This window comes from Sturnira hondurensis, unplaced genomic scaffold, assembly GCF_014824575.4.
Source record: "Sturnira hondurensis isolate 20B ecotype Veracruz unplaced genomic scaffold, ASM1482457v3 Scaffold0000648, whole genome shotgun sequence".
Classification (NCBI taxonomy): domain Eukaryota; kingdom Metazoa; phylum Chordata; class Mammalia; order Chiroptera; family Phyllostomidae; genus Sturnira; species Sturnira hondurensis.
The window spans coordinates 11,516,538-11,540,151 of record NW_028073279.1 but is presented as its reverse complement, the minus strand read 5'-3'; the positions used below and the strand labels follow the sequence as shown (position 1 = coordinate 11,540,151).

At 48.7% G+C, this 23,614-nt stretch overlaps 2 protein-coding genes across 2 annotated transcripts in view; both read right to left on the bottom strand.

Moving 5' to 3' along the window:
* Positions 1–22,665, bottom strand: part of KANK4 (KN motif and ankyrin repeat domains 4) — a 65,481-nt gene extending 42,816 nt beyond the window's left edge. Inside the window, exon 1 of the mRNA XM_037043630.1 lies at positions 22,521–22,665. The gene's annotated coding sequence lies outside the window, so the exon portion shown is untranslated. The remainder of the gene's footprint in view (positions 1–22,520) is intronic.
* On the bottom strand, positions 10,191–10,711 carry LOC118985258 (60S ribosomal protein L29-like). Its single transcript, XM_037043669.1, is given in 2 exon segments — positions 10,191–10,600; positions 10,603–10,711. Coding segments are annotated over 2 exon segments (477 nt in total). The 5' UTR covers positions 10,670–10,711.
* Positions 22,666–23,614: the final 949 nt, after the last annotated feature.

The following is a 23,614-nucleotide window of genomic DNA, read 5'->3' as shown; positions in this document are numbered from 1 at the left end:
TGAGAATTGAGAGTACCAGCCTCCTTTACGGCTACGACTCAGTCGTGACCCTGAGCTCAGCAGGCAGAGGCACCCAGGACAGACCTCGAATTGAAGGAAAGTGCCCTGAAAAAGGAAGGGCTACAGGCAAGTGCTTTGAGGGAGGGTGGCGGAATGACCTGACATCCTTTTGAATGCCTCTTCTGTGTCCTGTTGTTTACAACTATGACCCTTAACTGCTACAACGAAGCATCAGGGTTAGCTTGGTTTTTTTAAACTGCTTCTATTCTATTAATTTATGTTATCTGTAGGATTACTTTTCAGAGTTCCCATTGATTTTTGTCCTGAGTATATACTGCATGACCCTTTGGTTATTTTTCTCTTCCCCTTTCATCCTCTGTTATTACCATATTCTTTCCCAATGGGAAGTGGGAATGAGTGGGCTTGGTGGGCCACAAGGTCTTTTGCTTGGCGGAATTGGGCCATGGTCAAAATAGTCTGGGAACCACAACTTGGAATAAACCCAGGAATTCAGCCTCACTTCCTCCCTCCTGGGTCACTTCAGTGAAAGCATCTCAAGGGTAGGCACAGACACGTCCTTCTCAGTGGGACAGCCTTTACCCCACCCTCTTTGGGCAAACCCCACTCCCAGCTTCGTTGCCCCTGGTCAGACTCCAGCAAAAGCCTTCACAGGCATCAGCCTGTCTTCAGAGCAGAGGTTGCAGGTGCAGACACTTCAGGGCTTGCGTGGGCTGCAGCATCTGCCTTTTGGGTCGGGAGGAAGATTTTTCTTGGCACAGCCTGCACATTCAGGAAAGTCAGCAAAACCAAACTGAGCTTGGTAAGTAATTTCCAGACACCTAGGTGGAGCCAATGATGTTTCCAGATTTTTCCAGTTGAAAAGCCTTTTATTACTATTTCATACAGTCCCACCTGGCCCCCTAGCAAGCACTGTCTAAAGAGAAGCAGGCACGCATATGTGACATGGGTCAAACAAGGATGACGAGCCCTCAGCCTCAGCAGTGTGCAGCTGCAGGAAGGCTGGAGGCATCCTCAGAGATAAACAAGAGAGACACAGTGAGAGAAGGAAAGCTCTAGAAACCTCTATCACCTTCACCTTTCCCTTGAAGGAGATGGGGTTTGTTGCCAGGGTACCACCTGGCAAAACAAAGGGAGATCGTATACTCTTCTGGCTTGGGTGTGGTTTTGTTTCATGTGGGTAAAGTCACTAAGGAAAGGTGTTTCTGAAAGTCGTATTCCATGTGTGTGTCACCCTATCGCAGCTCACAGGTGTCATAAAGTGACTGGGCACTTGGAGCATAGCAAAGATGGCTTTTACTAGGTAACTCCAAATCAAAGTAAGTAAGTAAGTCAACTCAGATCTTTCCTTCCAGCCAGATTATGGGGGTCCTTCAAGTCAAGTCACCTCTTTTCATGCTTCTGGGTATCCTTGAGGGCACCAGCCCAGTGCCTTGCAGGTGGCAAGTGCCCGAGTCCTGCTGATTCTCTAATGTTGGAAGCAAAGAATATAAAACAGGACCTTGTACATTATCTTCATTTGCTAATGGGGAGACTGAGGCTCAATGACTTATCCATATGGTACATCAAGGCCAAAATCAGATTCTAAGTTCCAGAGTCCTGATCCCATGCTTCCCTTTCTAAATGTCATGCTGAGGGCACTGCTCTGCAGTGTGGAACTGGAGGACACCCCAGTGCTGTTTTTTTTCTGAGAAAAAACACTGTGGCTGGTGTCTCCAGTTTAAACGGGGAGTAGTGATGTTATTGTGGTCCAAGAGAGCCAGAGGATGGTGCATATTCTGGTTGGTGACCTTTGCTGCAGCCTCTGGCTGCAGGGGAGTATGATGCACCACAGCAGGAAGGGAAGCCCTCACTCTGTACTGAGTCCTCCACCCATCCTCACTCAGCACTGGGACAGCACTGTCCCGACTCCACTGTGAACACAGTAAAGATGGCTGCTTGGTGACCCAGCCTCAGCTAAGTGTGTGATCAAAGAAACAGCAGTTAAGCAGGGAAAAAATGAACTGGAGGCAATCCAAACATCCACTGCAGTCTCTAGAGAAAACATCAAAGGGGAAGTTCATTCTCAACACAAAGCAAAGTCTTAAATTTTCTCTTTCCTATCTCTGCTATTTCAGCAATGCAACTGCTCCAGAAGCAGTGTGCCCAGCCCCCCACCATCCCTCCTGCCTGACTCTTTATTCACTCATCTCTCTCACCTCTGGTATCAACTTGCCTATCCTCTCCCAGTCTCTCTCTATCCTCATCACCAAGAATTCCACTATCAGCTCCATTCGTCCAGTTCTTTCTTATGACTGGGTGACCCCAGTCTCCATCATAATTGAAGGGCAACAGCCAAGCAAACTACACCAGAAATTTTCTTAGAAGGAAATCACATGAAAGTTCCATAGGCAAAAAAAAAGTTGTTTTTTTTAAGATTTCATTTATTTGTTTTTAAAAAGAGGGGAAGGGAGGGAGAAAGAGAGGAAGAGAAACTTTAATGTGAGAGAAAAACACTAATCTGTTACTTCTCATATGCACCACAACCGGGAATGGTACCTGCAACCCGGGCATATGCCGTGACCTGGGATCGAACCGACGACCTTTTGCTTCGTGGGACCATGCCCAACCAACTGAGCCACACTGGTCAGGGCAAAAAAGTTTTGAATATTCACGTGTCTATGTTTTTATTCCCCACCACACCCATTTTACAGATTAAAGAATTGAAGAATAATAACAAGAGTGAATAATTATATTGTTATAATAATAATAATTATGAACCAGACACTGCCCAATACTGTATAAATGGTATCTTACTTAATTTTGCCATGACCATAATAAGCAGATGTTGTTATAGCCTTTTCTCCGAGACAGGGTCAGGGCACAGAGCTAGTAAATGGCAGGGTTGAAATTCTAACTGAGGTGTGTCTGAAAGTCGAGACCCGGCTCTGAACCACGTACTCCCCCTCAGACTCCGCTTGCGTGATTGTGAGGTTGCCAGTGAGTTTACACAGAAAGAGAAGGAACAAGCTAGAAGAATTTAGTGTAAAATTCTTACCCCTAGCCATGCTCATTAAATACCAGACGATTATTAAAATATAAACATTTTCTGGACATGCAGTAGGTCTATGAATAAGATAAATTTATTTGCAAAGGAATAGACTAAGAAATGCAGTGACTTTCTAATTAGCTTAAAATTATTTAATCGATACAACACAATTGCTTTTCAAATAAATAACCTTTGAAGGTTCCAAGGAGTCTTGAGGCGTTTAATTGCTGTTTAACCAGACAGCAGCAGTCCAGTTACACAGATATCAATTTTAGAGAAAATGTGCTTTGCAGCCCTCCACTCTGTCAAAATTTCCATTAGAAAGATGTATTTTCAGGCCAGATACGAGGGTTTGGGGTTACAAATTAATTTCATTTCTCTGTTGTTCACCGGGGGAGGGGGAGGGGCTGGAGAGGCTGACTCAAGGATGCATGGCGGGAGAGGTGTACCTCTGCGCAAGGGCGGCAGTTTCCCCGAAAGTGGGGGGATGCTGCTGCCAATGACTCCACTGAGCAAATCGGGGTTCAACTTGGGTCCCTCACTTCCCTAATGACTCCAGCAAATATAAACCATGGGCCACCTTGAGACAAGACTTGAACCAGGAGTTTGCCTGGATCCCACTCATACCCAGTACACCTGCTCTCAGGACCCCATGAAGTGAAAGCAATGGAGACAAAATCTGAACCTCTCCAGCAGCAGTCTGTGTCTCCGGGTCTTTAACAAGCTCTCCAGGTGCTTTTCGTGTGCACTCAAGTTTGAGAAGTTTTGCTCTAACCTACTTTAAAAACATTTTGTAAACTACAGTTCAGTGCTTCTTAAACTATTATGTGGATACATCTGCTAAGACCTTGTTAAAATGCAGATGCTGATTCTGCAGGTATGGGATGAAGCTGAGAATGTGCATTTCTAACAGGCTCTCAGGAGATGCTGATGCCACTGGCCCCAGCACCTAGAAGCCGGGCGTGTGATCGGGGTGTCTGCCTGGTTCAGAAGGGATGGGAAAGGGTCCAACAGACCTTGGCACAATTCCTAGCTCCAGTGCTTGCAAGCTGTGTGACCTTGGCCACATCTCTCTACCTCTTCAAGCCAGATTACTCAGCTATGAAAGGGTATAAACAGGACTACGCACTTTTAGGTGGCAGCATGCCTGTACTTAACACAGCACTTGGCATGTAGGAAATGCTCAAACAGAAGCTGTGGTTGCCCTTGTTTCTCAGAGAAGGATGAAACTAATAAGTGCTCAATAAGTGTCCGTTGTTTTATTATCAATAGTTATTGAGAGTTGCCGTATGGTATGATAGGCATCGTGCCAAGTAGCACACTATTATCATTTCCTCTTCCCAGTGGCTCTGTGTGCGAAGTCAGGTATTATTTGTTCTGTCTTGCAACCAGAACAAAGAAGTCAAAGCCCAGAGAGGTTTAGTAACTTGGTCCAAGTCACAAAGACAGTGAAAGGCAGAGCTAAGGTTGAATTCAGGTCTTCCTGCCTAAGCTTCTAACCACCCAGGCTGAGGCATGGTCCTGTCCACACCTGTGAAGAAGCCCTGAGTGGAGGGAAGGGGAGTGGGAGATGGTATGACTCGGACAGGCAGGGGCAGACAGTGGCCTGGAGGCGGGAATGCTGAGCTGCAGAGGGACATCAGGCTCCACAGAAGGAGCAGAGCCCTGTCCACAGGACTGGGACACCCGCTAATCAGGAGATAGAGCCTAAAACGGACCTGGAGGGAGGGAGGAGATCGCCCTAGCGCCTTGCACCCTGCTGAGCCAGAGCAGTGCTCCTTAAAGATACAGTTGGTGTGTATACAAATAACTGACAGGTTTATAGATTCATTAATATTTTGAAGGTAGCAACTGATTTGGAGTTGGTGAGCAGGAAGCATTGAAGTGGGGGAGAGATTTTCACATCTGGACTGTTCTTCTTTAAAAAGGGAGCAGTTCAAAAACAGAAGAATAACAGGAATATTTCCCTTGGAGTGCAGCCAGCACGCACAATGCCTCCTTTTCTTCCCAGGGCAGAAGGCATTTGGGGTCCAGCCTCTTGGTGGGTGTGTACAGCCTGGAGCCTGCCTGACATACTTACCCACTTGCACTCGGGAGCGCAAAGCCTCCTGCCTGCCAAGCCAAACACAAATGCCTCCTTCACTGCGGCCCTGTGCTTCATGTGGTTTCAGCTGCCATGGCTTCTGAAAGCGCCCCCTCTCGGGCCAAAGTGAGGCCCTTGTGGTTGCATCTCTCCACTGGCATTTGGAGACAATCATCCAGTTGCCCTCACAAGCCACGAGGCATGAAGTTAAACAGCCAGGCAGCTTGAAGGGAGCAAGGAGCCTTTTTGTTAAAAAATTAGCCTCTACAGATGGTATTCAATCATCCATTCATTAGAAATTATTGTTCAGGCATAGGGGTTGGGTCTGTGAATTCATGGATGAATAAGACTGGAATAAAGACCCTGTAAGAAAATCACAGTCCAAAGTGGGAGGCAGAGACCTAAATCAGGACACAAGTTTCATACAGGTGGGTGCAGGCATTACGGAGGACCACAAGGGCATCACAGTCACGGCATCTGATCTGGGCTTTGAAGGATGAATGAAAGCACCCCAGGCAGATGGGGGAAGGGCATGCCAGCTCAGAGATGAAAACGTGCATGGTGGGTTTGAGGAATGAACCAGTGAACCAGGCTCAGAGTGCAGGGCAGTAGCCCGGGTGGGGAAGGCTGGGGCTGGAGGTCAGCTCGTTTTATTTTGTAGAGAGCAGGAATCCAGCAAAGAGTCTTCAGCAGAGGAGAAACAAGACCAAGACCAGGTTTGGATACAACTCTGGCTGCAGTAAGGAGGGGTGCATCCCCAGAGCCTGGCCCATTAGGAGAGCACAAATACTTCAGAAATGAACAAAGGATTTCGAGAGGGTAGAGAGAGTAGCAAGTCTGATGAGAGGTCTGGCCAGACCTAATGCTTTTACTAACCGCTCCTTTTATATCTTTTTTTATTTCTTTTGAGAACAGCAGCTTTTCTTCTCCTTTATTGAACCATCACAAATGTATATAATCTGAGATTACAGATGTAATTACATAATGTTTTTTACTGTTGGCAGTTTCCTGAATGTTGGCTTTGTCTTCCAGAATAATTTTGTCAGCTCACTGAAGCCTGGGGCAGTGCATTTTGTGCTCTTTCTGCATTGCCCAGCAGCACCTATCATGTGTTAAGCACACAGTAGGTTCCAAGTAAACAGAACCATGAAATACATTCATGGAGTATAAGAGCTAGACAGGCTCTTGCAATTAACTGGTCCAACTCACTCATTTTATAGATGCGGAGAGTGAGACCCAGAGAAAGGAAAACATATGCCCCATCCAAAGACACATGCACATTCCTACCTCTAGACTCTGGCATTTCACAGCAGGGACCTGGGCTCAGTCAAGACTTTCAAATGACCCTTGGTGCTACTCTCTGGGCTCACGGCTAGGTGCCTTGACCCTTGGGATCAAGGCACCTAGCCGTGAGCCCAGAGAGTAGCAGGGTAACAGAACAATATACAACAATAAAGGAGCAGGAGAATGTGTCCCTGTACATACATGGTATTCAGCTTCCAATCCTTCTTCAGCTCTGGGAAGAGCATAGAGAATCCCAGAACTGCCAGAGGCAGCCCAACATGAACACGTGGTGTTTGGAGTGAGGTGGGCCTGAGTTTGAATCCCAACTCAGCCACTTATCAGTTGTGTCTTAAGCATGTTCCCTAAACTGCCCCAGCACCAGGGTTCACATATATCAAACAGGAAAAACACAATTTCCTCCTCAAGGGTTGTGTAGGTTAATTGGGATGAAGTATATCAAATTCTTATCATGGGCTCTGCAATGGAAATTAAAAGGTGATGAACTAGGGAGAAAGGAAGAATGAAAACACCAGGATTTGGCAGCCAATGGAGCCTTTGGTTCCTGGGCACTCACTTTAGTTCAGGCACTGGGTCAGGGAGGAGAGGAGGGGTGCCTAAAGCTCCAGGGTTTTTAACCTGGGTAACCAGAGAGGAGTGGGAACACCAGCTGAGTGAGAAAAACAAAAAGAGAAGAGATTTGGGAGAAGGAAGACAGACAGTTTGTCCTTGGGAACGCCTGACTAGGGGTTCACCCACAAGAAAGGGGTCATCCAGAGAGAGAGTGGCCCAGCAGACAGCTGAAAGGTGGGTGTGGGATAAGAGAGGAACCTGAAGACGAGTGGTGTTGATTCTAGGGTCTTCCATACCAGTGCAAGCACTGCAGAGGTGAGGTGGGGGTGAGAAGCAAGAGAGAGCAGAGGGGGTGTATGAGGAAAACTGAGAAAAGTCACAGCTGGGGAGCAGATGTGGGAGAAGAACCAGGGTGGCTTACAAACCAGAAGTCCAAAGGGGGTAGGTTAGGTCTTGAAAAAACTGATGAGGCCAAGCTTAGCTCCCATGGTGCCAAGGAATGTTGCCGCCGAGGGTCCACGAGATGGGAGAAACAGCAGGTGGGGCTCCTCTGCTACTACTTTGGGATTCCGGAGAGAAATGGGCAGCCACTCAAGGGAGGGGAGAGGTGAGCACGTTTGCAGGCCATGGGGAAGAAGCCAGGAAAAGGGAGTGGGTTGAGATTCGAGAAGAAAAAGGTGGCACGAGAGCTGACATTGACTGCAGACACGGTGCTGCACCATGCACCAGAATTGAATTTAATCTTCACATTGAATTGGTGATTTGATGAGTCACATTCTGCAACTGAGAAACTAGGCCCAGAGAGGCGAAATACCTGACCCAAGTTAGCAGCAGACAAAACTGGTATTTGAGGCCAGAAACTCCAGCTCCAGAGTTCACGGCCAGTTTGAAGGAGAGTGTTTCTGGAGACAGGAAGGGAAATTTTTAAGGCTTGGCTCTGTCTGACAAGGGACGGGGAGCAAATATAAAGAGAGGTGGTGAGGCAGAAATGAGAGTTCAAGGTATATGACTTCTGCCTTCTTTATAAGGCAGGACAGGCCAAGGGCATGCAAATGAACTTGGGAACTCAAGGACTGCTTTGCACTGGGCTGTTCTCAACCTCTCCAGCTCCCATCTGCCCCTTCCACTGACCCTGACGTGACCTCCAAACCCCTTCCCTTCATCTGCTCCCACCAGACTCTCCCAGAACCCTAAGCCCAACAGCCACACACATTCTAAAAGGTAACTCCCAACTGGCCAGAACTAGGGCCCCTCCCGCACCACCCATTTCAGGAGCTTTTTGCCAACAACTAGAAAAGGAAGGAATATAATACACCAGGACTCTCATGGCTCCAAGCCAAGAAATCCAGACTCGTCCAATTTTTGCTGTGTGAGTTTGGTCCTATCACAGCTTCTCTGGGCCTCAGCTGCTTCATTTGTCACATAATAATATGGAAATCTGATGTTGGAGGGTTTAATGAGATAACAGGACTAAGAGGCCTTTGTTTAAAGTGGAAGGGAAATATTGTAACCTAGATCCAGAAAAGGAAGGAGAGAAGTGAAAAAGTAAAAGTAGGTAGCAGGGAGGGGTTGTCACTTGCAAAGACAGGGTGCGAATCCCCCTTCCACTAAAAGGAGCTGAGTTTCCCCACAGGTGAGACGGTGCCCTGCTGAAGGCCAGGCCTGGGTCACAGCCTTTCTATCAGATATGGCTTCCTATCTGCATACCTGGCTTCAGGAATTTTTCTGCAGCTGAGTAAATAAAAGAGCGTCCAGAGGAAATGTCCCAAACAACACTGAATGTATCTATTAATGAACTGCTTAAGGTTTTAATGTTACTCAGCACTGAAAGGAGCATTTTAAATTACATTTTGAAAAGTTATAAGTCATCGCAGATTCACTCCCCACAGCTGACACCCCACCTCTAATTCCTCCCTCAACGTGGTGAAGGGTGGAGAAGGAGGAATTCAAAGAATGGAAAATGTAAGCAGGGCCTCCTTTCTGCCAATGGTGCAGTGGGCTCTGATCACCCAATACCCAACAGGCTGGACTGAGCACATCTGCATTTTATTTAACCCTCATTCTAACCTTTGAAGGAAGGAATTATTATCTCTGTTGTAGAGAGAGAGCACTGAGGCTCGATGTGGGGCGCTGTGGGGACTCACAACTAGCTCTTTCCATCCTGCTGTGTTTTCCGTCGCAGACCCTCCCGACATAGGCCTAGAGGTGGTGCAATAACCTAGTATGTTCGAGTAGCGCATTAGGTGGAAAACAGAGCAGAATATATGTAAAACCTTATTCTTATTAAAAAAACGTTCTATCCATACATTTATGGGTATACTACCTGGCCGTATACAAGGATACAGTTCTATCCCACATAGAACACCAACCCTAGAATAATAGGTTATTCTATTATTCTAGAATAATAATAGAATAATACACCAACCCTAGAATAATACACTCCAAACTGTCGCACATGCCCAGCCGCCAATTCTTGACTGTTTGCAGTTTTTGCCTTCATATGTTTTATACTATTTTAAACACTTGTTACTAACTGGCATAATTTTTTTAAAGATCTTATTTATTTATTTCTAGAGAGAGCGGAAGGGAGGGAGATAGGGAGAGAAACATCAATGTGTGGTTACCTTTCATGCACCCCCTACTGGGGACCTGGGCCTGCAACCCAGGCGTGTGCCCTGACTGGGAATTGAACCAGTGATATTTTGGTTCTCAGGCCGGTACTCAATCCAATGAGCCACACCAGCCAGGGCAATGTTTTTAATTCTTTTGCTTATGCTTATGTGTTAAAAGTATAACTCTAGAAAGCAATAACGATACCCATATACAAAATAATACCCTGGCATATGATAATCAGTGTTGTTTCTAAATATAAACAAATAAATAATTGAATTAGAAAATTAAAACGAAAATTTTTTTCTGAAAGTTTGGGCCAAAAACATGGGTGCGCATTATATATGGTACTTGCCCTGATGCCCAACCATATGCATCCCACCAGCCAGAGAGGGATGAACCCTTCTCCCACAGAAAATGGAGGTACCAACCCCACCCGAGCCCCAGTCCCAGCCCTGGGATCACAGACACAGGCTGACGAACAGATCTTGCCTCAGGCTTATTTGCACAAACATCTCAGGAGGACCCTAGTCCGTGCAGACAGCAGCCCAGGGGACACACCAGTCCTTCCGTCCTCACATGGGCAGACAGAGGCCTCTATTGTGGAGCCTTCACAGGGTGCTGAGCACCTTTGGGAGACTGAGCTGGAGCCTGAGCTGCAGCTGCAACCGCATCTGCAGCCTGGGGCTTGGTTTGAGCCTTGGCCTTGGCCTTTGGCGGGCAGAGCTGGAGACCCCTGGCAATGCAGGAACAAGCACATTTCCCAAGCTTGGGGTGAGCAATGTAAGCAAGTCGACTGAGCTTGCAGCTGCTTCCCTTTGGGATCTTGGTCCTGACCTTCTTGGGCTTGACCAGGGCCATGAAAGCCTCAGCACGTGCACTCGTGGCCTTGGCATTGCTGGCCTGCATTTTCTTCAGTCCTTTTTTGTTGGGCTTCTTGGCAAAGCACGTGTTCCTCAGAAACTTGGGGTCTACCCCCTTAAGAGAGCTGTATCTTTGTGATTGGCTTTTTTAATGTCATTTCTGTGCCATTTTGGGGACTGGTTGTGTGTGGTATGGTTCTTGGACTTGGCCATATCTGCACCCAAGCCTGTGGCTCTCCAAGTGCCTGGGACCAGAAGAGCTGGTATAATTTTTAAAATAAACTTTTAATAAATGTTTTCAAATAGGGAATATTGAGTCTTTAATGTTTAATAACATTCAAACATTTTCCAAAGGCATATTGAGCCTTTCAAATGGTAAAAACCATATACATATTATCTAAAAATTATTTTAAAAAATGTAAAAATCTCTCTTTTCCTTTAGTTTCCTTACCAATTAAAAAAGAACCCACAAATTTCACTTGGTCTTCCCAGAGTCCAATTTTTAAGCTTAACAAGGTTAGTAAAGTAAGGCAGCAAACATCTTACAATGCAATATGTATTTGCCAAAGACAGGTGTTTTGGTGTCTTTCTCCAGCATAGCTACAGATGCCATGGCTGAAAGAAGGGGGTGGGGTGACTCACTGCAGGACCCGACATCTCCCCCTCTCCGGTGTCAGCTCCTACCTTTCCCTCCCTCATCCCCTTCCCAAGCCATCAGACACCAAGAATTTCCCCACCTAGCTGCTTCTCCACAATTAAGATGTTCTGAGGAGTAGTAAAATTTGCTCCCTAATATAATAAAGAAATGACAGCGTTAGTGGTTTAAAACTTTCTTTCTCCTCCTTTGTAATGCATCAGCATTTTACTAGGAGCTTTCTGAACCCAGTGTACCTCTAGAGTGATTTGAATGGTGGAGGTTCCAGATAAGCTAACGGGCCAGTGGGAGGCGCACTCCGCCACTACGACTTCGGACTGCGGAGATCTCCCGACGTGCCCCGCGCACCTTGCGTCCGGGTGCTGCGTGTGGACAGTCATTCAAGGCTAGTGTTGACAGATCTGATTTTATTTTTGTCAAAAGAAGCCAGGAATGTGGATTTATGTAAAATCTGATTTTTAAATGTTGACTTAATGCTTTTCTTAAAAAAAAAAAAACCACAAAACCAACAACACTATGTAGGTAAAAAAAAAAAAAAAAAAAAAGAAAACACACATGCAAACCAATTGCTGCCCACCGAGGCCCAGTTAGGCCTTGACGTGGTCTCGGCCCACGTTCCCCTCCTCGCCCCCAACTCCTCTACCCCTCACAAATGCAACTCACAGCTCACCCTGTGCCCGAATGCCTCTGTGCCTCTGCTCACATCTTCCTAACATTTTAAGACCCCTTCTTTGTCTTCTTTCTCAAAGTTGTTCCCATCCTTCAAGAATCTGCTTAAATTGCACCAATACATCCTAATTCTAAATATTAATCTCAATTAATATTGCCCACGTTCCAAGGCTCTCTTCAAAAAGCAACGACCTTGCCATGCACTTCTCGTACACTTCCTCTCATTCCCATTGTTTGGTCTTGTTTAAATCTTTCTGATAGAACATTAATTGCAAAAAAGGAAGGAAGGTTTTTCGTGTGTGCCAGCTATGACTTTGGTGCTATTGTCTTTGTTTTACAGGGGAGAAAACCCAAACTCAATGAATAAGTGACCAACTTGAGCTTTCCTGTATATACCACCACTTTGCATGTCTTCTAGGCTCTCTTCTCCCAATACCCAGAATCCTCTTCCTTCAGTCTCCATCTGCTAACTCCTACTAAACCCTCAAGCCAGCTTTACCTACCAGAGCCTTCCCCTTCTCCAGACACCAGGCAGATTGACCCCCCCACACCAATGGCATTCTGTAAGAACATCTGCCAGAGCACTCATCAAACTGTCTTGTGATTAGCTATCTGAGTCTGTCTCCTCTGTTGGACTGTAAGCCCTTTGCCCCGAACAGTACCTGGACCAGAGTAAGTGATCCGTCAGCATTTACTGGATGGCAGGAAGGTGGGGAGGGAGGGAGGGAATGACAGAGGGAGGAAGGAAAGAGGGAAGGAGGGAAGAAAGGGGAGGAACAGCTCACAGGTCACCCACAAACGTGAGATACAATGAACTCATGGCTCCCAGCCCTACTTGGGGGCTGGAATTGCTGCTGGCTCCTTTGTGCTCCAGCCCAGAAGCAGGTACCAGGAAAGCTCCAGCTGCAACCCACCCCCCTCCCCAGGGTGCGGCAGGCAGGGGTCAGGCTGCTGCTGCTTGGCTGCAAGGACCCAGGAATCAGCGTTCACCTCCACTCTTTTCTCTGGGTCCTTAGCCCTGGGGAAAGTGATTTTTGCATCAGCCGGGCTGTGCTTTGAAAGGATAACTTCAGTTATGATGGATGGTGGTAAGGATGAGCGTTCCCCGGAGAGCTGGCAGAAAAGTGAACTGGAAGAGCTCACAGCAGGCTTCGTGCTAAAGAGACAGCAATTTTCGTTGCCAGGGCAGACAAGGGGAGAGAGGGGCATCCTCTCTCAGAGAACCCTGGAAGGAAGGCACTCTGCTCTGCAAGCTGCTAGCAATCTCCTGTGACATTGCCCCCACCCTACAGCCTCTTGTCACTCACAGGCCAGGAGGTGGGGCCAAGACAAAAAGAACCACCATGGTCTCAGGAGAAACTGCAGAGAACCTAGTGTCGGTTGATGTTCTCAGAAGCCCAGCTGCCCTCTCCAGGGAGCAGTTTACAAGGCCCACTGACACCCACAGTGAGGTCAGAGGTAGGAAAACTCCCGTCTCCCATCCTCACTCCACCAAGATCGAGCCTGGGAGGGAGGCCAAAGATACCATATCTCCAGGGAATTTAGAACCTCTGAGGACGCCCCCAGAAGGCAGAAGATCTGGGAAAAGGCCACAGGGCCCACCCTCCCCCAGAGCCAGGCAGGGTTCCCAGGCCTCCTCCCACCAAGACTCACATCCCAGTTGCTGGGGCAGAGGGGCAGGCTCCTCTTCACTTCCCCTTTCTTCCCACTCTTTTTCCTCCATTTCCTCCCCAGTGACCCCCCAAAAAACTCCCCCCTAATTCCCAGGGGCTTTCAATCCCACCTCCAGGGTAAGTCGGAGTACAGGTTTTCACTGAGAGCCCCAGGGAAGGCTGAGCAGCCCCAGGCACTTCAGTGCATAACTCCTCAACAAACAGGAAGGTAGGATCTTCTACCCTGTTTTACAGGCAAGAAAGTGAAGTTCAAAACCATTGTATAATTACAAAGGACATAAATCTTAAAGCAAGACCACACTACTTAAATAAACAAAACACACACACACACACAAAACCCTACTAAGAACCAGGACTTCAATGAGAGAACTGACCAAATGATCCAACTGCCTTAGACAAACCAAAAAAAAAGAGCTAATTTTATTGACCACTTATTATGTAAAGTGCTTTCTGTGCACTATCTTATTTCATCTTTGAGGTGACCCCACAATGCTATCTCTTATCACCCTCATGTTACAGATAAGAAACCTAGGGGCAGGGAGGTGGTGTGAGGTATTAAAATCTGAGTTCCCCTCTTGCTCGGCTCCACAGCAGTGGTTTAACAGGTTCCCCTTCAGAAAGACAGCACATTTGCATTTTAACAATAGCTCTCGGAAAAGGAATCCAAAGGAATGACTCTAATGCAGGGAATTTCGGGCCTCAGCTGGGACAGTGGGCCGAGTTCTCAGGGCAAGAGCCTTTTGGCAGCACCAGGCATCCCCCGAAGGCGGCCTCCCACGGACCTGGCTAACACAGGGCTCCTTTCAGCAGCTGGCAAAGCCCAGGGCATGGGGGGTAGAACGGGAGATTAGATCAGGGAAGGCCAGCCAGGAGGCAGGCGCAAGAGGGGCAAGTAGCAACTGCAGGAGAACGTGTTTCTAGGTGCTCTGTGAGTGTCCCCAAGCTTAACAGTGTGGAAGAGACACTTTCAGTGTTAGTGTTGGGCTGCACACTGTACAGGAACAGAAGCCCTGGGTTCTCACTGCAGCTCAGTCACTCACGCCCCATGCCACCCAGGCTGTGCCACCTGCCCTCACTGGTCCTCAGTGTCCTCAACTGTAAGACAAGAGGGATGGTCTATGTCACTCACTGGTAAAGTTTCCTGGAGACAAACTCTAGGTGAAGGAACTCAGAACAGATGCCAAGAATGAGCCATGGGGCCCTGAACTGGGGATCAAAAGACACCTTCCCTTGTTATCATGAAAAGGATGCCCAATGTGACACCGAAAAGACACTGCAATGGGGAGAGGGGGCTTCCGCCCCCAGGGGACAGCTGCACAGATACCTGTTGCCCACGGGCCAGGTCAGAGGGGTTCAGAGAAGCTTCCTAGAGGAGCCCACACCTGCAGAAGACGGGGACGATCACCCAGAAGACTAGGTGGGTGGAGGCACTCAGATGGAAAGACTGTCCAGACTGGACTGAAGCACTCATAAGAGAATACCTGAATTTCAGAAGGAGGAGCCGTTATTTCCGTGTCACTGATATCAAAACCAAAGCTCAGCAGGGTGACAGCAGGTGGCAGAGCCAGGATTAGAACCCAGTTCCCTCCACTCACCATTACAACTGGGTTCTAATCCCACAGCTTTTGCTCTTCGTTTTTATCCTACCCTCACACCCACGGCACAGGTGCCTGTGAGCACAGGCAAAAACAGAAGGATGGAGAAGGCACTCCGATGGACAGTAAGCGCTTTCTTGCCGAAACAAAATGGCAGCCACAGTTTTTCCAAACAGACTCTTCTGTGATGCCTGTAGTTTTTAAAGGCATAAGATTCTGGAATCAGCCAGATCTGAGCTAGGCTCCTGGCTCCACCACTTAATATGTTCGTGACCTAAAGCAGCGGTGTTAAGGGTAGAACCTCCCTCCACTCACCATTACAATGGGAATAATAACAGTCATATCTTCTTAAGTAGTTGGTAAACATTAAGTTACTGCTGTATTTCCAGGACTTGGCACAGTGTCTGGTGCATGGTAAGCATTCAATTAAAAATAACAAAAAAACACAGTCATTCACCTAATGTTGCTCCAGGGGGCTTTCCTCTCTCCAGGCTTCCTCCACCAGCCAGTCTCTCACACCCTCCCAGACTCTGCCCCTCCTCCAGTTGGCCTCCTTCACAGTCCCCCATCTCAGAGCCCACTTCAAAGTTCCCCATCCCAGGGCTTCTCCTCCTCCCCAGGAGGCTAGCTTGCATTTGATCGAATGATTTCATCAATTCACCTACACAAGCTTCTTAATCTCTCAGAAACAAAACCGTCCACTCAGTGGTTGTTTCAAGGGACTGGTTTGCATGGGGGCCGCCAAGCCATCAGTGCAGGGCCTTGTGGGTTTGTGGGCTGGTAAGAATTGCCTAACTAACCAGTTGCCCATGTGTGCCTGCAATTTGTGAATTAACCCCTGGATATATATCAAAACCCTCCACCCAAACCACAAATTACGTGTTCTTACAAATTTGCCAAACTATTAAATGGAATTTACAACTGCTCAAGAATGTCTCGCACTAATGAGACAGAGATCGATGGGTGTATGAAAGATCAGGACGAGGGGGTAAGACATTGGGAACTAACACTTCCTGACTTCCTGGCAGGGGGTCTTCACCCTTCTGTGCCATAGACACCCCTTTAGCAGACTGCTAAAGCCTATGGACCCATTCTAAGAATGTTTTAAAATATGCAAAATAAAATGCACAGCAGACTACCAAGGAAACCAATTACACTGAAATATAATTATTAGAATTTTTTAAATGACTGTGTTACACAGTGATATGTGTTCCTTATTAACACATTAATAGCATGCTCTAGGGGTGGGTGTATCAACTGCTTTAATCTCAGAGCTGCGATGGGCATAAGTCAGTTCAAGGTGTCTGCAGCAGCGGAAATGTGGTGTGACAATATCTGTGATTTCTACTGGTAATAATGTCACAAGTACTGAAAATATGTTGTGTTTGTTGCCTACATCCGTTACTGAAGAAAAGGCTAAATAAAGATGTTATTGTTTTTCACCACCCGCGTTCACAGGCTCCTCTGAATTCTATACACTCGCGGTCGACCCCACGTTAAAAACCCGTTACAACTCGGTAAGTATTTTCATTGGGCATAATCCTGAGTTCCAGCTTACCTTCCTTTCCTTCACAAGGAGGCTCTGCCCACCTCCCTGTCCTGCTCCAGAAGGTCAAGTTCTGTACCTCTGACTGTCTTCTGTCCTCCCCTCCCGTGTCATTGGCCCAGCAAGGACTTGTGCCTCAGCATAATCCTATGCCCAGGCGGACCAGAGACTGGCCAAGACATGGTCTGGGAAGACAGCCTCAGCTTCCAGGGGACTGAGCTCACACAACAGGATCCTCTTCGGAACTTGAACTAAGCAGCAAAGGAGAAGTTCGTGTGATAGTATGGTGAGAGGGTGGGGCAGGCAGTGCTGAGTTGAGCCAAAGGCATCCAAAGTGAAGACCAGTGGCCATTGTACTCGTGGAATAACCTTGAACTCAGAACCCTCTCCACCCCGCCTCAAGGGTGCCTGGCCTCCCTCTAGGCCCCAGGCTCCCACTTAGATAGCGGTGCTTCAAGTGACAGCTCCTCGCCCTCCTCACTGGAATCAGCTTAAGGGAGTTCCTGTGGTCTGTATGGCGGAGCCCTAAATCCACATTATCTACTTGCACCCTGGCTGGTGTGGCTCAGTGGATTGAGTGCTGGCCTGGGAATTGAAGTTTGCAGGTTCAATCGCTGGGCACTGGGAGGAGCAGGCTAGGTCCCCAGTTGGCTGGGGGGGGGGGGGAACTGGAGGGGTGGTGAGAGGCAACCTATCCATGTTTCTCTCCCTCTCTTTCTCCTTCCCCTTTCTCTAAAAATAAATAAATAAAACCTTAAATAATAGTCAGGTCATTTATTTGCTTGGGCTCCCAGGGCTAGTAAAATGGTGAAGAATTTTTCCTTCTCTTCTCCTGTTTTTTATTTTGAGGAGCAGAGGGATGATGGCCTTTATTATTTATTTACTTAAAATCACATAAATGATACATGAGAACCATTTCTTAAAAAACGTAAACAATCCTAATAAAACGTCCCCTCCCCACCCCAGCCACACACGCCCTCAGTATTGAACCCAATAAATGTGACCGTACTGGGGGATATTCAGCCACCATCCAGCTTGACACGCCTGGTCATTTAAACTGTTCCCCAAGAGCAGGATGGCTGTGTCTTCCAGGGGGGGAAGGGAGTGGGGAGTGGTACGCAAACAGCCGATGAGCACAGCACCTGGAAACACTCAGCCCTGCTGCCTGGTGCTCTGCTATGAAAATCAAAATCGATTTCACTGAGAGTCAGCATCTCTGGCTTCTGGGCAGAAACCAGGCTGTGGAGGGAAATTAGCACTGAATTCTGCTCTTTTATCTTTGCATGGTGCAAATTCTCCCCAATGCCACAGTTCTCCCCACTTGTCACTTGACATCAGAGCCACAAACTAGACATACCAAAGGAAACTGCAGACACAAAGGGTCCTTCCACACAAAGGGGAAAAAGTCACAGCCACATTAAAAATATATACTTATCCGGTCGATAAGTTTTATTTACTTTGGGGGAAAAAATGGAGAGGAGAGCGGGAATTGGGATCTCTGTTTTTTCCCACATGGCCTGTGTCCCCGGAAAGCTCTGTGAAGGACAGGGTCCAGGACCCAAGGCCCCAGCGAGACAGTGAGGTGTTCTTTCAGAAACAGACTTCTTTCCCTGGGAGAAGGAGCGGTCGCCCTGCTTCTTCAGACACCACCAATCTATAAATGCCTGCATATCACATTAACCAGCTATTCGAAATCTTGGGGCAACATTTATTTTATCCTGGAAATGCTGCAGCCTTACTTTTAGCCAGAGGGCCCCTCTTCTTTCCTTTAATCCTACTAGAAATATTATCCACATAGACTGGAAACTGTTGAGAGAAGGACATCTATTAGAAGCCCCTTTGTGCAGACTCTGGATCTGGGAGATTAGTATTCCGAGGCACAGAGAGGTTAGGGGTCCAGCTGTAAATCACACGGCAAGACAGCAACAGGTTTAGGCACCAATTCCTGGATTCTCCTGCCTCCAAGCCTGTGTCTCTTTCTACATACTCTGCTATAAAATAGAAAAGTGGTCTGATCTCCAGGGACAGAGAGCTTAGTGAATCCTAATGTTATCATGTATTAGCTCCATAACGCTGGGCAAATCGCTTAACCTCTCCAAGCCTCAGTTTCCTCATCTATATCCTGGGGATTATGATTGTAACTATCTCTAGAATTATTCTCAAGAATTAAATATGCCGGGGTTTGGTACATGGGTTCCCTTTACTATACTGTACTGCTCCTGTGTCACATACAGAAGTGAGTGGATCTGCCACCTGAAGTGTGACAACTGTGTCCGTACAACTGCCCAGAGATAGAAAATTCAGTTCCCCCACCCATCCCCAGAGATGACATAACTTGCATGAGGTCAGGGTTTTAAAAGTGAATACATTCTCAGCATTCAGAAGTTCTAACTGTCCTCCCTACCATACCTCCCAAGGGATGGGTTGAATTAGAAGTAAAATCCACACCCTCTTCCCTTCCCACACACAGCTGAACCACATACCACTGGCTCACACTTCCTGACCCGTTTTGTAAACTAGGATCAGCACTGTACCTGGTACAGAGCAGAGACCCAGTGCAGTTTTGATGAATGAGTGAGTTACTGATCCTGGTCTGCAGATAAGAAGGCACTGCTCCACCCGTAGCCTGAAGTAGGTGTCTGGTTGCAGAAAGCAGGAGGGAGGCCAGGCCGGCAGGCAAGACCTCCAGTGGCCACAAGCAAGAATCCCAGTCTCCCCATTCATTCCCCTAGGCCTGCTCTATGAAGAAGAAGCCTTTGATAAGACCAAGAGCCTTTGATAATACCGAGAGCTCTATGGGTGCCTGATCTCTAAGGCTAAGATGACATCTAAGACTCCAAAAGTCTAAGATGACCCATCCAGAGCATTTCCAAATCTGGCCCACACGGCTCAATCCAGGGCCTACGAGATAACTGTGAAGCACGCGTGACCTTCTCCAGCTAAAACAGATGTCATGGCACTGCAGGCAAGGGGCAGCGGACGGGCCCGGGAGATGACCCATCTGTCTTCCTAATTGTCAAGTCTGCCCATAATAAGATTTTTCTCTCTGTCACACCTTAGGCTGCTACTGAACTGAAGCAAAACCAAGATATCCATCTTCTAGCCATGTGAAATAGCACTCACAGGGTGCCAGGGACACAGGGACGCTACTTGGCTAAAAGAAGCAGAGAGAGCTGAAAGGAGCCCTGGACAGGGAGCCAGGAGCTGGGGGTGGCATGGGGCAGGGGTGGAGGGTGGGGAAGGAGGTTCAGGTTCTTAACCAGCTGCAGATGTTTGGGCAGTCATTGCACCTCATTGGCCTCTGTTTCCTGTAAAATTAAAGTCCAAAGTTCAGGAAATGGGGTCCATGGGGGAGGGGAGTGAAGCATGTGACACGGCACGCAAGATATTTTAGGTCGTACACATTTGGAGAAGAGTATTCCTCGTTTTCAATAAAATCTCAAACACATATCTAACAATCTCCCCACTAAAAAATGTTAAGAAGTACTAGACTAGAGAGTTTTCATGCAACGAGCATTTACTGAGCACCTTCCACGTGTCCTTTTCAGGGCTAAGTACTCGGGACACAGTATGACAAGAGAGACCTGCTTTTAAGTTGCACAGTGCAGCTGATGCTCACCGACACAGGCACGTCCAAGGAGCTCTGGACGCAGAGAAGTGGAGCCTTTGACTCTGGTCAGGAAAGGCCTAGGCTGGGGCGGGGGTGGGGTAAGGAAACCTTAAGGTTAATGTTGAAATTGAAAGCTGAGTGTGCATTCACTGGTATTTTACACAAAGGACAGCACGTGCAAAGGCAATGTGTGTTCCAGGAACTGCTTGGAGTATAATTGTGAGTAGAACAGACAGTGCTCATTGAGAAGGGAGGAGGTGGAGTGGTAGAAAGGGGGCTGGAGAGGTATGCAGGCCCAGGCTAGGAAATGCCGTGTGAGGGATTACATTGCAGGCAATGAGTTCGTTCTAGTTGCAAACGTCTAAGACGGGCCACCATGCCCAGCACGAACCTTCCTAAATGTTGAGCGGAAAGGCCTTGATCAGTTGCAAGCATGGCTGGCAATAGGGAACAATCGGAGGAAAGACCTGCTGCTCCTTGGCACCCCGAGTGGACATGGGCTATCTGACCAAGGTGCTGGCATGGACTGGGGGTGAGTCTGGCACCTGACTGTCAGTCTCTCCCTCTTTCTATCCCAGCCAGGGGTACTCCAACTACCCTTTATAATGGCTGAGAAAGGAAGGTACTGATTGGCCCAGGTGACGGGATGCTAAAGTGCAGGGCGTGCCCATTTGTTTGGACCCCTGCTTGTCACTTAGGAAATGGTCTTTCAACTCCTCTAGTCAACCCTGCTGCTCAACTCAGGGCCCTCTCCAGCGAGGTTCCTCCTCCCTTGAAGGCTCTTCCCACGCTCTCCAACGAGTTAACTTTAATTAGCCTTCTGAGTGAATGTTGTACCTACCACAGATTCTCATAGTACCTTATCCTTTTCTTTTAAAGAATTCAGCACTTCCTAATTGTATATTTATTTGAATGATTTGCTTCATGTTGGTCTTGGCCACTGGATTGCAAGCTCCATGAGGCCAGGCACTGCCAGTTTTGTTCACTTTTCTATCCCAGTACCTTGCCCGTCCCTGGCTCAGAGCGAGTATTTGTTGACTGAATGCAAAGTCTTGTGTGGACCCTCAGCTGTTCCCCATTCTCACTGCCCTTTTACATTCCCCATAACTCATATTACGGTCCAGTGAGGAGTTATGCACAGGACAAGGAGGGCTGCACTTGACATGGCAATATCAGAGGGGACCCTGTTTCTATTCCAAGTGTTCACTATGTCACACCTTGAAAGGCTCTAAGGAACCAGCATTTGGTTTACCCACCCAAGCAGGTCCTTGGGAATTGTGTTTAAGTCAATATGTTTTCTCCAGGGACTCAGTCTGGTCACTGGCTGCATCTGACTGTTCCCCGAACTACTTGGTCAACAGAACTTTCAAGGTGGCATCCTCAGAACGGGGGCGGGGGGGGGGCGGGGGGGGGACACGACGGGACACGACCTCCTTATCCCTTTCTCAGAAACCGTCTCTTCCTCCCCCTCCATTCCAGCACTTTAAGGCTCCTGGGAACTAAAACCGCTGGTTCTGCAGCCCTAGCAGATGCCCCAGGGCAAGCTCAGATTCAGACCTGGTGTAGGGGCCATGGGGCGCCGCTTTCCAAATCCCGGGCTAAGTAACTGGTCACTCTGCAGGGACAAAGTACTTTGGCTCAAAAGTGTGACCTTAAAACAGAGATGAGAGGGAGAGGTACACAAGAGAGAAAGGTATCAAGAGGTACACAGGATCGCAAAAAGCGCTTTTTGCTGCCGGCGCACTGGAGCAACCCGAGTGCCTCCACCCAAGGTCGTAGCCCACTGGGAGTGTTGGGAAGTTCAGCCAGGGGCTGAGGGCCACCAGGGTGGGAATTGGGGGCCGGCTTTTGCGATAAAAAGGGAGGCTACAAGCTCGATTTCGGGTAGTCCTGGGAGCAGCGGCAGGGCGCCCCAGTCCCGCAAGCTGCATCCTGGACCACTGCACTGGACTCAGAAGCTCTGGGCGGGGGCTGCACCACCTAGACTCAAGGACAACGCGGCCTTCCCTCTCCTCACTGGTCTCCTCTGGTCTCATCGGGGCGCAGGGAGCCAGTCAGGACGGAAGGGGAGCGGTTCCTGTCCTTGGGCAGCCCCTCTTCCCGCGCTGTCTTGGACCTCAAGCGGGGACTACAGGTCGGCCCAGGCTGCCGCAGAGTCTGCCTTCAGGGGTTCCAGGGACGTGCGGCGCAAGGAGGGAACGAGACGGACAGCAGAAGCAGGGGAGACTGGCGGGGGCCAACACCCGGGTGAACCCTGCTGGGTGCCGGCTTGCCCCACCAACGCACTCCGCAGGCTGGGGTCGCAGGGTGCCTTACCTTGGCGAGCCGAGGGCGTCCGGTGCGAGGCGGGCGGCCGGCCGTGCCAGGGGCCGACGCACAGCCCGGCTTCGGGGTGCACGCAGTCTTCGGGTGCACAGTCCCCGTCTCGGGCGCGCACCCTGGGGCTGGCGCACGCCCTCAGGCGCCCTCTCGCAAGCGGGTTCGGTATGGGCCTGGGGCGCACACTCTGCGGGTCACACCCACCGCGGCAGCTGCGGGACTGGCCGGGCGCTGCCCGCCGAAGCCTCGCCTGGCGTCTCCGTCTGCCAGCACCACCCGAGACCCCGCCTTCGCCACGGGAAAAAAAAGACTCCTGATGCGGCGCGAGCTTTGGTGTGTAGGAAGGGGTAGCACCACGAAGCTGAGGGGAGGGTCTTAGCTTTGATAAACTCCGGAAGGCCTTGGACAAGTTTGGAAGAAAAACTTTTTGAAAAGAGACCTGAAAACTCCTAATCTGTGTATTGTGCCTTTCAGTTTCCCCAAAGTGCTTTCATATGCATTTGTCTCAGTTTGTTTTCACCACAACAGTTGGTGGGGCATTTGTATCCTCGCCTTATAGGCGTGGAGACGCCATCAGGGGCGAAGCAGTGACTTACCCAGGCCAGGGCTAGAACCCAGTCTTGGTAACGCCGACCGGAGAGCCCTGGGGCGACGAAGTGCCCTGGGGCGATGGGCTGGGTCGGCCCGAGGGATGGTCTCACTGAGGAGGGGGAGGAGCGAGGGTTGGGGGTGGAAAAAGGGGAGTTTTCTCCTAAGTCATGTCGTTATCCACTTGCTTTTTTCCTTCTCAGTCATGGCATTAGCCCCACTGAGGAATCCTAAATCTTTCGCTCCACACTCCCACTTCCCAGAGCTCTTTTTACCAGTTCAAAAGATGTTCAGTGCAATCACTAACCTTGAGTGATCAGCGCTGTAAGTGCCAGGCATCGTGCACAATAACCCTGAAAGAAAAAGCTGACGCTCCCCCATTTCACAGGTGAGGGCAGACAGGAGAGGGTAGAACCGAGCCTGTGGGACCCAGGTCCCAAGGTGACCCACCCTACACACCTTTCACAGGGCCCACTGGCACGGCGCGAAAGTTAACCAGAGGG